This window comes from Moschus berezovskii, chromosome 28 (genome assembly GCF_049115385.1).
Source record: "Moschus berezovskii isolate FMDL1 chromosome 28, NW_MosBer_1.0, whole genome shotgun sequence".
NCBI classification, from domain to species: Eukaryota; Metazoa; Chordata; class Mammalia; order Artiodactyla; family Moschidae; genus Moschus; species Moschus berezovskii.
In genome coordinates this window covers 8,871,690-8,888,513 of record NC_142487.1, presented here as the reverse complement: position 1 = coordinate 8,888,513, position 16,824 = coordinate 8,871,690, and the positions used below count along the sequence as shown (strand labels likewise).

At 42.4% G+C, this 16,824-nt stretch overlaps 1 protein-coding gene across 1 annotated transcript in view; it reads left to right on the top strand.

The window, feature by feature from the left end:
- LAMA1 (laminin subunit alpha 1) overlaps positions 1 to 16,824 on the top strand; it is a 123,199-nt gene that overhangs the window by 31,636 nt on the left and 74,739 nt on the right. Inside the window, exons 4-8 of the mRNA XM_088833522.1 lie at positions 9,548 to 9,790; positions 10,753 to 10,932; positions 13,733 to 13,822; positions 14,853 to 14,970; positions 16,639 to 16,817. Coding sequence (XP_088689648.1) covers positions 9,548 to 9,790; positions 10,753 to 10,932; positions 13,733 to 13,822; positions 14,853 to 14,970; positions 16,639 to 16,817 — 810 coding nt within the window. The remainder of the gene's footprint in view (positions 1 to 9,547; positions 9,791 to 10,752; positions 10,933 to 13,732; positions 13,823 to 14,852; positions 14,971 to 16,638; positions 16,818 to 16,824) is intronic.

Genomic DNA, 16,824 nt, shown 5'->3' with positions numbered 1-16,824 from the left:
GGCAGGAGGAGAAGGGATCGACAGAGGATGAGATGGTTGGATGGCATCACCAACTCGATGGAGATGAGTTTGAGCAAACTGCAGGAGATGGTGGAGGACAGGAAAGTCTGGCATGCTATAGTCCATGGAGTCACAAGGAGTCGGACACAACTTAGTGACTGAACAGCAATAAATCACAAAGCGTTACCTCTTTTAGTGCGTGGGTGGGGATTAATTCTGGAAGTCTGACTCTGCAAGCGTTGGTCTTAGATGATGATGCTGCCGAAGTCATGACAAAGGTGGAAACTCTTAGGGACTGAGGCGGCTGCCTGCTAGTGCCAATGCATTCAGACGTGTGCTCCTTTGAAATCTGTGCTTAGGTACGTGGAAGCTCTGGCTTGCCCTGGCTTGGTGGCCTCCATGCCCCATAAGGTATGGAAATGAAGCCTGGGAAAGCTGGGAGATCAGATTAAAAGCTGCAGATAATTAGCTGGGATGCCCACATACCTGAGAAGCTCTGTGAAGCCTGAAAACCACTCATCAGTTTCTGTTTACCAACTGCAGTGGCTTACGCCTTCTTAGAGTAGCTGATGGCCACTGCAATATGTGTAAATAGCTCTGTCCTTTGTTGTGTGTGTGTGTTTTAATTAGTAGACTTTCTTTTGTAGCAAAGTTTTAGATTTGGAGAAAAATTGAGTGGGAAGTATGAGAGTTGTTTGTACATAAGAGTTGTTTGTTTGTTTTTTAATCAAAGTTGGGTTATTCTTAATCAGTTTTTTAAAGTGAAATCATAAAGTGACTGAGCTTGTGTAGTTTTAATAGTTTCCAAGACCTTTCCTCCGACAAGTAGGTGACTGTTGAGAATTGTCAGTCTTATAATTTAAAATTTCTCTTTTCTCTACTATTTTATGACATGTAATCAAAAGATATTTATCTTTGTGATTCATGTGCTAGAAGCACGAGAAAGCCCATGAAATAACCGTTTCTTTCCACTGAGGTGGTGACCATTTAGGATCACTTACAACCTCGAACCAGACTGTAGGACCAGGCGAGGAGCGGGACTGCCCAGGGTTCAGCCTGTCATGTAGGAGACGTCACCAGGAGGAGAGCCCGCCTCTGAGCTGTGGGTCTCCAGTCACGTCACGCAGAAGCCTCCTTTCTCTCTCAAACCCAATTTGTCCTCCAGTTCTGTGTTTTGTGAAGCCATCAGGCCTTGCCAGGGCTTAGTAAGAGCCTGACACGACTAGGGCTGGGGGAAAGACAGGACTTCATCATCCCCTCTGAGCTGCTGGCCTGCCCTCCAGACTGCTCAGTGGGCTGCTCCAGAGGTGGCTCCTGTTATTTTGGTTCAGTCGCTCAGTCATATCCGATTCTTTGCCACCCCCTGGACTGCAACACGCCAGGCTTCCCTGTCCTCCACTGCCTCCCAGAGTTTGCTCAAACTCATGTCCATTGAGTCAGTGATGCCATCCAACCATCTCATCCTCTGTTGTCCCCTTCTCCTCCTGCCTTCAATCTTTCCCAGCATCAGGGTCTTTCCCAATTTCTAAACAAGGGTTGGTTCCTAATCACGATCTATTTAGAAATCTCTATTTTCCCCAAAACAGTTGAGTCTTTGTATCAATCACTTTTCTCTCCCTAGTTTCACATCTTTTTTTTCTCTTGTGGTAAAACATGCTGCTGCTGCTGCTAAGTCACTTCAGTCGTGTCCGACTCTGTGTGACCCCATAGATGGAAGCCCACCAGGCTCCCCCGTCCCTGGGATTCTCCAGGCAAGAACACTGGAGTGGGTTGCCATTTCCTTCTCCAATGTGTGAAAGTGAAAAGTGAAAGTGAAGTCGCTCAGTCATGTCCGACTTGTAGTGACCCCATGGACATACATAACCTAAAATTACCATTTTAACCATTTTTAGGTTCACTGGCATTCGCATTGTGTAACCATCACCACCATCTACCTCTGGAACTTTTTCATCTTGGCTAACTGAAACTCTGTCCTCGTTAAACACTAACTCCCCATCCTTCCTCCCCTCCCCAGCCCCAGTTTTCCACAGTTCTAATTTTCGTCTCCATGGGTTTGATTATTCTCCACAACTTGTATGAGTGGAATCATATAGTATTTGTCCTTTTGTGTCCAGCTGACTTCATATAACATAATGTCCTCCAGTTTTATCCATGTTGTAGCATGAGTCAGTATTTCGTTCCCTTTTTAGGCTCAATAATATTCCAGTGTATCCCAGAGCTTATTTAGCCATTTATTTTATTGCTTTTAAAATTTTATTTATTATTTATTTATTTATGGCTGTGCGGGGTCTTCACTGCTGTGTGGGCAACTCCCCAGTTGTGGTCTGCAGGCCCTTCACCATGGTGGTCTTCCTTGTTCTGGGGCACAGGCTCTAGTGTGTGCGGGCTTAATAGTTGTCACACCTGGACTCCGGAGCACGGGCTCAGTAGTTGTGGCACACCGGCTTAGCTGCTCTGTGTGGCATGTGGAATCTTCCCAGAGCAGGGATTGAACCTGTGTCCCTGCATTGGCAGGCAGACTCTTCACTGAGCCACCAGGGAAGCCCCTGTTTAGCCATTTAGCCATGATTTTTGGAGGAACTGCCATATTGTTTTCCGTAATGGCTACATCAATTTACATTTCCACCACATTTTTAAAAAATAAACAAGAGCCTGCCTATATAAGACATTTATTTAGATATTCTTTTAAAAGCAGTTTTAAGTGTAATGGTTTGTCAGGTCGATGACTGAGAAATTCTAGATGTTCCGTGAAGTTGGAGGTTCCTAAAGAAAGATGGGAATCTTCAAATAGGATGTGGACCAAGGTTCCATGTACTGAGTGAAATCTTGCAGAAACAAAATAATGCTTTCTAATCTCTCTAGGGCTCATAGTATAAGCGATTCAGCTAGATTTAGTGACCAAAGGAAAGAAGCACGTAATCGTTGTGTCCAGGAGCTGTAAATGTGTAACTCAAAGGTTAATGTTTAATGGACCCGGTCAGGTGCAGATTCACACGGTTTCTCTAGACGATGTTGCCAGTTGGATTTGTGAGGCTTAATGATTAGGGGCCTCTTTTACTTTTAGGGAGCAATGGGACTGTTTTCTCACGATGAGGGCTGAGCAGAGGGCTGTGGGGCCATCTGCATCCACTTGCTGAATCTCCTGGGCACCATAGGTCAGCATGAGGACAAGAAGAGGAAGTGAAGGGAAGTTTTCAAGTGTTTTCAGCCAGAAATTCTCCAGGACTGAGGACAGAAGAAGGGAGTGGTGGCTTTGAGGCCACGTGAGAGAGACTTATCCTGTCTTCCTGCGGTGTCTGTCCAAAGCTGGAAACCCTTGCTGGGCCTCCACGTTTTTCTTTCTCACTCACATTAGACCTTTAGGAAAACTCTTTAAGACTCACTGCTTTTTCTCTACTTTAGTCTTGGTCTTTGCTTTGTCACCACCACCATCTCTCACGACTTCCTGGCACCAGCATCCAATTCCATCTTCTTTACATCCCTCGTGACCTGGTAACTCTCCCTGGTTCAGGGTCCTCAAATGGTCAAGAAGTTTGAACATTCTGCAAAGAGCCCTGTCCTGTCCGCTCCCCTCCCATCTCAACACTCAAACCAGCTGGGCCTCCCGTGGTGTCCCACCTCCGTGCTCTGGCCCTGTAGGTCCCAGCTTCCTGTCCCCCAGCAGCTTTCTCTCCTCCCCTAGATGTCTCCCTCTCTTTCCAGAGATCCTTCAGAGAAACCTTCCCTGACCCTACCGCTTCTCCAGACGAGGGCGCCCCGCAGACATCACCTCTGTCCTTCTTCCAGGGCCCTGGCCCACCTGTCTGCCCATCAGGGCATCCAGGCCACACTGATGACCATGTCCCCCACTTCAGCGCTGTCTTCATAGGCCCTGACACGGACCTGTTACTAATACGGAGCAGATGTTCAATCAGTGTCTACAGAATGAGTCTCCAGTGAAAGGGTGTTAGAAGCATCCTTTGCTCTCAGCCTCCTGTATCCTGGGGAGGGTATTGGTGGTGAGGGGTGGGGACATCTCTGACAGCAGCAGCTCTGCCTTCCCACCCTTTCCCAGGAGAGGGGCTGTGTTTTTCTAACAAGGAGCCAAGCTGAACCGTCCCTCTGGGCTCCGTCTGGCTCTGCACTTCTTCTCCTGGGCAGGCTGTTCTCAGGAGGCCACCAAGACACCAAGGCTGACCCCAGGACAAGGCCACCAAGCGGGCAGGCATGTGTCTCTTAGCCTGTGACGCCAGAGCCTGAGCGTCAGGCTGGCCTCTGCAGCCACCTTCTAGGCCACCACCTCCAGCTCTGCTTTTTCCTGGATCATCCCTGACTTCCTCCTGTCTCCATGACGGATGCCCGGGCCTGCTTCCATGGTCAGGAGGGAAGGAGGGACTGGCATTGACCGCCCACTCTGTTCCAGCACAAGGGGCACTGCGTCTCGGGGAGAAAGTCCAGTGTAATTTCAAAGCCTGACATGTTCCTGGGTGAAAACCGGCGTCCCTGGGTGATGGGTGGTCAGGACTCTGGGGACAGGAAAGGTGCTTCTTAGGTTTCTCAGGTCCTAGAAGGCTTTGTACCTGCATTTCCCACGTGGGTTTATCTCATTCTTGGGCTCAGCTGTCACCCGGCACCTCCAGGTGGGGAAACGTAGTGAAGATCTCCTCAAAGAGCAATTGGGGACCTTCCTGGCTTTGCTTTTGAGGTTGTTCCTGTTCATCTCCCACAAAACTTAGCCAGATCTTCCCAGAGTGCTTGGACAAATTAAATGCTAGGAACATTTCTACAGAGAGATCCATGAGACAAGGGATGGAGACCAGCCTAGTACTTCCAGTTTTGATTCTTCATGGGGCTCAACACGTATCCTTGGAAATAATCCCCTGAGTCATCCTGAGATGGAACCAGGGGCTCGTGAACCCTGGGACTCCTTACCAGTGGGCTCTTTTGGAAAGAGCTTCCCTAGTTGATGAGAAACAGAACTTCTCCCGCAGGGGTTTAATTACCCCTTTCCCATCCTCAGGTAACTGGTCCCGGTTCCCTTTTAATTCTGCAATGGGCCCCTCTCTCTGCCCTTTCTTCCTTGCTCATCAGCTTTCTCACCCTGGCTTTTCATGTGTCCATGTGTAGAATCTGAACTTGGTTCCGGAATGAGCCAACCTTGATTTTCTGAGACAGGAAGCTTAAGAATTTTCAGAAAAGAAACCTATTTGATCTACATTTGCCACTATAAGTAGCTAGTCCCTCCTCACCTCCATAAAAAGAAAAAAACAAGAAGAAAAGAAAGATGGGAAAAGACAGTGGATTCTGACCTGTTTACCCTGCACTTCTAATGACAGCAGCAGATTTAAAGAGCAACAAACCTCTTTTATTTCACACTTCTCTTCTCATTCACGAAGCTAAGTCCTTTTGTCTGTTCATTTTGGGTACTGGTCCTAAAATGAGGCGATAACAGTTTAACAGTCATTAGCATCAAATAGAAATGATATTTTAAGGTCACTGTCCATTAGAGCTTTACCTAAAATGTGAATCCCATGGATCCTACACACCAAGTAAAGGTCCAAGACCCAAACTTCTCTCATTCTGCCGAGTGTTTGATGCTGTTTCACGTCATTATCAATTGACAAGCTGCTTCGGGATACATGCTCTGTAAAACCAGAAGGAAATCATAGCTGTGTTAGTAATTAACCTTCTGGCAAATAATTGCTTCTTTATTCTTAAATAATAAATTTTAACTCAAATGATCACTCTGAATTTTATTTTCTAATAATATCCAAAGAAATAAACTTTTACAAAGCACAGATTCACCACTTTTATAAGAATACTTGAGCAGTTGTCATACTCGTCACTCAGTTGCTAGTCGTGGCCGATTCTTTCGCAGCTCCGTGGACTGTAGCCCGCCAGGCTCTTCTGTCCTTGGGATTCTCCAGGCAAGAATACTGGAGTGGGGTGCCATTTCCTTCTCTGGGGAATCTTCCCAACCCAAAGATTGAACCCGTGTGTCCTGCATTGGCCAGTGGATTCTTTACCACTGTGCCACCAGGGAAGTCCCAATTGAACAGTATGATTTATCAAATAGACTGAAGTATCTCTTTCCTAAGATGTAATTTGACTACAAAACTAAATCTCTTTTGGACTTCACTGGTGGTCCAGTAGTTAAGAATGCACATGGCAATGAAGACCCAGTGCAGCCAAAAATAAATAAAATGAATGAAAATTTACAAAATAAACAAACAAAAAACTTAAACTCTAAATCTCTTTTGCCTATGAAAAGGTCATTCCCACTGAGTAGGAGAAAACAATCCTCCATCCACTGTTTCACTATGGCCTGGGAGGCAGGTACGTGCTTGTGGGCAGAATTTCCAGCCGGGGTCCCGTGCGGCATCTGGGCCCCTGCAGTTACACGGCTGAGCTTTCCGGGGAGCAGAGACACTTGGTCTCCCCAGCACATGTGAAGCTGAGCCCTGATGTTGGCGAATTAGGCTCCGTGTATTGCTCTTATCTCTGCGCCTGAGGTGGATTTAATACATTAAAGATTGAGGCCCACATGAAAGTTCCTGTCTGGATTCCCGTGTCGAAAGCGGTGTTGGGTGTGCATGCACTTTATTTATGTGGCACGGTTTATGTGCATTCCAGCGATCATTAACAAAGGCCACTCGGTGGAAAACCCTGATGAAAGTGGATTTGAAAGTGGCTGTATCAGCTACAGGTTTTGGCAAGACCTCAGTGATGGTGAATGCAGTGAAACCCCTGTGTCATCAGTTTGTGTTCAGCCAACCTTATATGGAGAGACAAGGCAGTTCAGTCAACCGTGCTAAAAAGCGGCAACAGAAATATCATGGATTTCATTTGGGCAAAGGTTCTATATATTAACAAAAAAGAAGCCCTCTTTTTTTTTATATTAGGTGCTAAGACCTGTTTGTCAGCACACAACGGGTGAATTAGACAAGCTTGTGTTCGTTTGCTTAGGGCTGCTGTAACCCATACGGAAAACCTGGGGGTTTAAACAGCAGAAATGTGTTAGCAGAGTTCTGGGAACTGGAAGTTCAACATCAAGGTGCTGGCAGGGTCAGTTCCGTCAGACCTCCGCTCTTGGCTTGCAGATGGCCATCTTTTCACTGTGTCCTCACAGGGTTGACCCTCCATCTGTGTGTATGGGTCCTAATCTTCCCTTCTTAAAAGCACACCAGTCAGAGAGGCTTATGACCTCCCTTGACCTTGATTAACTCTTTAAACACCTCTATCCGGATACAGTCCCATTCTGAGGTACTAGGGTTTAGGACTTCAGTATTTGGATTTTGGGGAGACATTTCTGCCAGTAATGTGATTTAACATATTGCATCTAGATGCTTCATAGCCCCCTCGTCCGCTTTTGCAGATTTCCATCTCATAATCCCTTTTTTGGTTTGCTTCCCAGTCTCCAGTTTGGGGAACTACTCAGAGTTGTGAGAACAACGCCCAGCATCATATCTGAAGGCCTTGATCAAGATATTTAAACGATTTGTTCTAAAATTTTCCCACTATGTTTGTTCTTCCACTGGATATCATTTTATGACATGTGACTGACCTGTCTGTCTAAAAACCCGCAAGGGTTTGATGAAAGTACAAGAACATGGTATTGAAACGATTGCTGCTGGTTGAGGTCAGAGATTTGGAAAACTGGGTTGGTGCTCACTTGTTGCTCAGCTCAGGGTTTCATTCTTTTCCCTTGCAACCTGTAGAAGTGTGGTTTACATTTTAGTACCTGTGAGATCCTGGGAAGGTTTCTTAATCTTTCTATGCCCCAGGTTCCTCATCTGTAAAGTAGTGGGAGTAACAGTACATATTTCATGAGAAGAATGTAGTTAGAAAGGTTTGAAGTGCTAGTAATTCTAATAAATCACTTAACTTGTCCTCAGCCACAGCAGCAGGTAAAGAATCTGCCTACAATGTAGGAGGCACAGGAGACTCGGGTTGGATTCCTGAGTCAGGAAAACCTCCTGGAGAAGGAAATGGCAACCCACTCCAGTATTCTTGCCTGGAGAATTTCATGGACAGAGAAGCCTGACAGGTTATAGTCCATGGTCTCAAAGAGTCGGACACAACTAAGTGACCGAGCAAACAAAATATAGTAAATCAAAAAGCATATAAATGATAGAATATATGAATTACAAAATTGGGGAAAGGTTTTTTTAAAAAAAACTCCCCCAAAGAAAAAGCCATGTAAGTATGTTCATAGGAGAATTTTCTTGAGATGTTTATGCTCCAGCAGAATAACCTTTGCCTTATTATGATTATTTTAAGTGATTTAAATTGATGGAGATGGTTCTAGACTTTTAAACATGGACATTCAGTTCTGGATACAAGCAGTTCCTGATTTTCCTCATTACTGAAATCCAATAACATTATTTTGCTTTTAATATGCTTTAGAAATGGGGTGTGCTTTATTGGGGGGCGTTTCTTGTAGGTGAACAAAGTTATTATAATCTGAGAGAACTGTCCTTCCCAGGGAATAGTTCAGTAGATGAAAGTAAAATATTTTGGTTTATGGTGGGTTAATTTTGAGGAATTGTGTTCCTGGAATTGGTGAGGGCTAACATGGGGAGAGGCTTAAGACAAAACACAGAAAACCAGCAAGCCCAGAGGTCGTATATAGTTGGACTCATCCAGTATGTAGCCTGTTCAGATTGGCTTCTTGCACTTAGCAATATGCATTTAAGGTTCCTCTATGTCTTTTTGTGGCATTAGAGGTCAATTTTTAAAATTATTATTACTGAATAGTATTCTGTTGTGTGGACATCATGCTTCCTTTATCCATTCACCTGTGGAAGTTCTCAACTCCTTTGGGTAAATACCAAGGAGCATGATTGTTAGATTGTATGGTTAGATCATATTTAATTTTGTAAGAAATTACCGAACTACCTTCTGAAGTTGCTGCAGCATTTTGCGTTTCCACTAGCTCTGAGTGAGAGTTCCTGTCCCTCCACAACTTCACCAGCATTTCATGTTGTTAGTGTTCTGGATTGTAGCCATTGTGATAGGTGTGTAGTAAGTTGATTTTTTTTCTCATGTTCAGATGTGTTATCTCCAAATCAATGTATGAGAAATACATTTAACACTACTATTAATGAAATATAATGCAACTATGACCATTAAGAATCCTGCTGGAAAAAGACATTGAAAACAAGAAAACAGGCACTTATGCTAATATTAACATTATTGGGACTTCCCTAGTGGTCCAGTGGTTAAGACTCCATGCTGCCATGCAGGGGGCACAGGTTCCATACCTGATGGGGAAACTAGATCCCACATGGTACACAGCCCACCCAAAATATATTTAAAAAATTACACTGTTAATAACAATAATAATAATACAGATTCATTTGTGAACAGTTTGAGTATATTTTGAAAGCAAATGCCGCCAGTAAAACATTTACAAGATACATCTCTGATGAACACTTATGAGCAGTTATCTTCAAAAGCAGTAAAAGACACTGGAAGTCATCATATGACAGTGCTCTCAAGAGGCACTTTGGTTTCTGAGCACTTGTTACTGATTATTGATTGAGACTTTTCAATGGCTTTGTTCCAGGTCTTCCAGGTCGCTTATGTCATTATCAAGGCAGCTAATGCCCCTCGGCCTGGAAACTGGATCTTGGAACGTTCTGTGGATGGTGTCCAGTTCAGCCCCTGGCAGTACTATGCGGTCAGTGACACGGAATGTTTGACGCATTACAACATCACTCCAAGACGGGGGCCCCCCACCTACAGGGCGGATGACGAAGTCATCTGTACCTCCTACTACTCCAGACTGGTGCCACTTGAGCACGGAGAGGTAAGGCGCCCCCTACCGGCTGGGAGGTCTGTTTTTCCCCACCTCCAATGACAACACAGCTGTTGTAGGAGCCAAAGTGGAGGACTCCAGATAGATCTCTCCTGGTGCAGATCACAGAGATCTTTAACTATTGAAACGCTGGAGCTGAGGTATCATTGCCTGCTGTCTACTGATGCTTCATGTTGCCTCAGACACATGTTACTTTATTGATTTCTTCCCTTCAAGGACGTCCCTCAACTTCACTCTGCTGTGATTTAATAATTCATCAGGTCCTCCCAGGAAGATCCTTCCCATGACAGCAGGGCAACAGTATTTGTTGATAGAGCTCCGGGTTTTCTCCAGGAAGTTCTCACTCTCCCTGGGGGTGTTGTGGGTTGGATATGGTTGATGAAGTGTTCCAGTTCCATGCTCTACATGCCTGGACTGCACACACATCATTAAATCAGAGTGTGATAAAAAAAATTAGCCGTGCCTTGATAGCATGCCTTAACGAGCTAAAACCACAAAAACCCTCCAAAAAAAAGTGCTTTTTCACACAGGAACTCTGCAGCAGTCTCTGTATTGTTTCAAGAGCAGAGATGAGTTGAGAGAGTGGGAGTTACAAAGTTCCCAGGTACCTTTTCCCATTCTGCTCAGTCTATCCTCGACATTTCGACTCTGGTTTACCGATGCCTGTGGATCCATGTTCAGATGCTCTCATCACACCGGGAGAAGTGTTCTTACTTAAAGGTTCCCTGCAATCCCTGAGACGCTAGAATGAATGACTTTAATAAACTGAACTTGGGTTGTGATCATTGCTGTTCACAAGTGTCAATTAATATTAGATTCCTATAAGAACCTAGTTATTTGGTTTGATTTTAGATAATATCTGTAAAGATTATGTCCTGAATTTGAACCATCAGAGTTATATATTTTTTGCATGTTTAAATGGATATTTCTTTATTTTAATGTTTTATCTTTAGATTCACACATCGTTAATCAATGGCAGACCAAGCTCTGATGATCTTTCACCCAAGTTGCTGGATTTCACTTCTGCACGATACATCCGCCTGCGTTTACAGCGTATCCGAACCCTCAATGCCGATCTTATGACCCTCAGCCACCGGGACCCTAAAGACCTAGACCCTATTGTCACCAGACGAGTAAGTCTGGCCGGGCTCCTGATCTGGGAAAACTTTATGTCATTTAAGGGAAATAGACATTTCCTCCCTGGTTGGCTTTTTTTATTTTCGTTGACGACATTAAATACCACCTTTAAATGAGGTAGAAGTTCTGATGTGGTGTCCTCAGGCCCCCTTGTCTCCACTCATCTGATGACATTGTCTTGCGAAGGATGTAGTGGCCATTTCTTCGTTCTGATCTGGCTCCACGGCTAACCAAGCAAGTGAGAGTTGTTGGGTTTTGGTTTTTTTGGGGTTTTTTTCCACTTAAAAGTTTAAGCTTTGAGATATATGTATAGTAAATGTATAAGATTCATAGGGACGGACGTTTTCAAACCCCTTGGATAAAGTAGGATTGGAACAACCAAGTTATAGGATAGCTGTATATTTGATTTTGGGGAGTTTTTTGGGGAGCTTGCTGAGACATCAAAAGCAGCTATACCATTCTGCAGCGGTGTGTGAGGGCTCCGGGTACACCACACACGTCCACACTAGGGTGTCGGTTACTGTCACCTCAGCCATGCCGAAGTGCATGGAGGAGTGTCTCCTTGGGTATTAATCTGTATCTCCCTGAGAATTATGTTGAGTGTGTGCTTATTTGTATCTGATCACATTTTTATGCATCTTTAAATTGGGTTACCTATCTCTTTATTCCTGAATTATAAATGTCTTTATATGTCTTGTGTACAAGTCCTTTGTCAGATGTGTCTCTACTGCAAATCCATTCTCTGTCCTCTGTCTCTTGCTTCAGTTCAGTTCAGTTCAGTTCAGTCGCTCAGTCATGTCCGACTCTTTGCGACCCCATGAATCGCAGCACGCCAGGCCTCCCTGTCCATCACCAACTCCCAAAGTTCACTCAAACTCATGTCCATCGAGTCGGTGATGCCATCCAGCCATCTCATTCTCTGTCGTCCCCTTCTCCTTCTGCCCCCAATCCCTCCCAACATCGGAGTCTTCTCCAGGGAGTCAACTCGTCGCATGAGGTGGCCAAAGTATTGGAGTTTCAGCTTTAGCATCAGTCCTTCCTTAGCCACTTTCTTAACTATGACTTTGGATGAGTAGAAGTTTTAATTTTGATAAAATGCAATTTATCATTTTTTTCCTCAGAATTAATCTTTTTGTTCCTCTCTGAAAAATGCTTGTTTACCCCGAGTTTACAAAAATATTATCTGATGCTTTTTTGTAATAGTTTTATAGTTTTAGTTTTCACACCTATTATCCATTCTTGTTCATTTTTTATTTGGTGTGAGGTAGAATTTCTTTATTCTCCATGTGCATGTACGATTGTTCCACACGACTTGTTGAAAATATATACATTCTTTTTTTTTTTTCCTTAAATTATTTTGTGGCCTATTGAAAATTACTTGACTTTATTATTGTGGATGCATTTCTGGACACTGTACTGTTCTAATGATCTGTTTGTCTATCCTTATGCCAATAAAGGTCTTTCTCCATTACTGTAGAAAGTCTTGAAGTCAGGTACTGTAACAGTCCACTTCATTCTTTTCCAGGATTGGTTAGGCTGTTCCAAGTTCACTGTGTTTCCTTATGAGTTTTAGAATCAGTTTGTAAAGAAAGCCTGCTGAGACCTTCATTGGGAGTCCATTGATTCCATAGATCAATTTAGGAGGAATTTTGGAAGACATTCTGACAGTACTGGATCATCCAGTTCACAAATGTGCTATACGTCTCCACTTACGTCTGACTTCTTTCACTCCTCTTGGCCTTGATCTATTGTTTATCGTCCATCTTTCGTTCAGTTTACTTTTAAGTATTTCATGTTTTTGAATGTTAGTGTTAATGGCTTGCTTTCTAAAATTTGTTTTCCATTTGTTCATTCTAGTATATAGAAGTGTAATTCATTTTTGTTCATTGAGATATTGCCCGATTTACAAATTCTTGTATCTTTTGATAGATTTTCTATGTACACAATCATGTTATCTACAAATAATGACAGTTCAGTCTTACTGTGCCCTCTATTTGCCTTTGACATCTTTTTTCCTTTCATTATTGAACTGACTGGCACCGTATGGGCTAAAATGTTGACTAGAAATGATGAGAACTGATTTTAGGAGGAAAGTGCTTAACCTTGCACTGTTAGAGCCAGGATTTCCATAGACACACCTTCATTAGACTGAAGAAGCTTGTTTCTGCTTCTGGTTTGCTGAGTTTTTTGAATGCTGGTGTTGCCTTCTTTAAAGTGCTTTTTCTGAATCTAAGGAAAGGATCTTAGTTTTTCTCCTTTATTCTGTTAATATGGTGATTTACATTTATTGATGTTTATTTGTTAAATTAACTCTGCACCCCTGGGATAAGTCTTACTTGGTCATGAGTTATCCTTTTTATATAGTGAAAAAGTGAAAGTCACTCAGTCATGTATGACACTTTGCAACCCCATGGACTATATAGTCCATGGAATTCTCTAGGCCAGAATACTAGCATGAGTAGTTTATATAGGGCTGTATTCAATTTAGGAATATTTTTAGAGTTTTCAGTAGCCTAGGTTTCAAATATGAATGCCTCAGTTTATGATGCAACCAAGTTGAGAAATTCTTTTTCAACTCCTTTGGTTTCTATTGACGAGCTAACTTGAACATTATTTACTTTAATTGAACATACATTTTTACTTATATTTATTTGTGCATGAAATATGATTTAAAAGGTTTATGTGTATTTTTGATTACCTATAGCAGCTGAGATGTTTGTTTGCATGTCAACATTTTCTTTGCACTGAATTAGAAGAGGTTTTAATTTTTTTTTTTGTAACTTTCTTTTTCCTTAGTATTACTATTCAGTAAAAGACATTTCTGTTGGAGGAATGTGTATCTGTTATGGCCATGCTAGTAGCTGCCCATGGGATGAAGCTAGGAAGGTGAGTAGTAGTATTTCACATTTTACTAGAACTTCAGAAGTTGCAGCTATAATGTTAGCATTGCACTTTTTATTTAAGGCAAGTATTGAAAGTTTGAAAATCATTCCACAAAAAAAGAACTTTTCAGATAATTTAACTGGCTTAATTTTTTAAAGACAATTTAATTTTGCTTTGGTTGAAGAATACATTTTAATTAAATCTTTCTAGGAATTTTTTCTTGTTGTTTCAAAACAAGATATAATATTTGCCATTTTAACCTTAAACTGTAAAATAGTGTCCAATCTAGTGGTCTTTTGAATTTTAAAGCTCTTCTCTGTAAGATAGTAAGTGAAAGTCATGTGCAGTTAGAAATTATGCTTATGTTTTTAAGAGTCCCTTCCTCTTTCCTTTCTGTGGTGCTGAATCAAGATAAAACAAAGTTTTCCTGTTTTAGCATCATATTAAGTGAAGAAGAGACCATTCTATTTTCTTCTCTTAAACAACTTACATGGAATTACTTTTTTTTCCCAATCTTTGCTATAATTTAACTCCTGAATAGGATTGTTCTCTTATTATTGCTGAAAAATATAGAGATGAATATCAACAAAGTTATTCAGGAACTTCTTTGGTGGTCCAGTGGGTAAGATTTTGTGCTCCCAGTGTAGGGGGCCCAGGTTTGATCCCTGGTCAGGGAACTAGATACCGAATTCTACAACAAAGAACTGATTCAGCAAAAATAAATATTTTTTTTAAAAAAGAAAGTTACTCATAGGAGCTTCCAAACCTTTCAAGTCAACATACCTCTTTTGAAAAGTTTTTGTTAGTTAACTCATGTTAGTTTGTTTTATTTCTTCTCAATTCTGCGTGTAACCAGGTTCTATGTTTATTTTTATCTTTAAAAATGAAATACCAATTTGCTTATATGTCACCATATATCGTCAACTGCAAACCCTTGCTTTGTATTTGACTGTGATGAATTTTTCTTGAAATAAACTTAAGAAAAGCATGCAGGTCAATTTTCAGATGCAGTTTTATGTTCCTTGTCGTCTAGAAATTCCAGTGTCAGTGTGAACATAATACGTGTGGGGACAGATGCAATCGATGCTGCCCTGGATACCACCAGCAGCCTTGGAGACCTGGCACTGTTTCTTCCGGGAACACGTGTGAAGGTGAGGCCCCTCAGAGGTGCAGAGATGTGAAGCCTTCACCCTTCGTCTGCTTCAGTTTACAGTGACTTCATATTTATAGTGTGTAATGGTTTGGAAAAGACCCTGATGCTGGGAAAGATTGAGGGCAGGAGGAGAAGAGGGTGACAGAGGATGAGATAGTTGAATTGTATTACCGACTCAATGGACATGCGCAAACCCAGGGAGATGGTGAAGGACAGGGCAGCCTGACATGTTGCAGTCTGGGGGACATGACTTAGCAACTGAACAATAAAATGGTTTTCTTAGATATTCAAGTAATTCCCAAAGCTTCAGACTACTGCATAAGATGTGAAGGATTGAGACCTGATATATCATTATGATTTACTGTTTATTTGATTTCCCTTACCATGTATTCAATTATTCTGTATTAATTTGCATTTAGATTTTAAATAGACACTATATTCGCGAGGTTCCAATATCTACAATATATTAAAGCATATTTATATATTTCTATCTCCACCCTTCTCACTTTATATTATTTCCTGGTAGGTTCTTTCTGAAATGTTTATGCAAATAAAGCATGTTAACACCTTACACAGTTTGTGCATAGAATCTAATGTAATGTGCATGTCAATCTGTGCATTGGTTTTATATTTAACAATATATCTTAAAGAAAATGTTTACATGTTAACGGTATGAAATGCTGCTTTAAAAATAGTTGCACTGGGGAATTTCCCTGCTGGTCCAGTGGCAAAGACTCTGCACTCCCAATTCAGGGGACTCAGGTTCGATACTGATCAGGGAAATAGATCCCACATGCTGCAAGACCTGGCGCAGCCAAATTAATTAATTACTTTTAAAAAATAGTTGCATTGAACTCCACTATATAGATGTAACATTATCAAAACATATACCTACCTATAGTATTTTGTCTGTTGTCAGATATGGTTAGATAGCATCACCCACTCAATGGACAATTTGAGCAAACCCCAGGAGATAGTGAAGGACAGAGGAACCTGGCGTGCTGCCGTTTATGGGGGTCACAATGAGTCACACACAACTTAGCGACTAAACAACAGCAAGTCTTCTGTTAACACAGGCAGTGGTACAGTGATTCACCTTGATCACTGACAAGTGAGCAGGTGCTTCTGCAGAATGTGATCCCAGGAAAGAGGTTGATGGATCCAGTGGGTGTGCAAACTTATAATTCAGATAGCTATTCCCCAACGCCTCCAGAAGGTGGCCCATGTCCTACTAAAATAACTTACTCTATAGTTTTAATTTATAGCCAGGCTTGCCTGGTAGCTCAACTGGTAAAGAATCCACCTGCAATGCAGGAGACTTGGGTTCGATCCCTGGGTTGGGAAGATTCACTGGAGAAGGGACAGGCTACTCACTCCAGTATTCTTGGACTTCCCTGGTGGCTCAGTTGGTAAAGAATCCGCCTGCAATGCAGGAGACTTGGGTTCGATCCCTGGGTTGGGAAGATTCCTCTGAAGAAGGGAAAGGCTACCCACTCCAGTATTCTGGCCTGGAAAATTCCATGGACTGTATAGTCCATGGGGTCACAAAGAGTCAAACACAACTGAGTGACTTTCACTTTCTTCAAAACTTACTTAGGGAGGGAACGCTTGTGTTTATCCAGACCATGACGTCTGTATTAACTGAGATGTCAAAATATTCTCCTAGAATGCAATTGCCACAATAAAGCCAAAGACTGTTACTATGATGAAGATGTGGCCAATCAGAGGAGAAGCCTGAATATTGCCGGACAGTTCAGAGGAGGAGGGGTTTGCATCGGCTGCCTGCAGAACACCATGGGTGTCAACTGTGAAACCTGTGTGGACGGATATTACAGACCCCATGGGGTAAGAG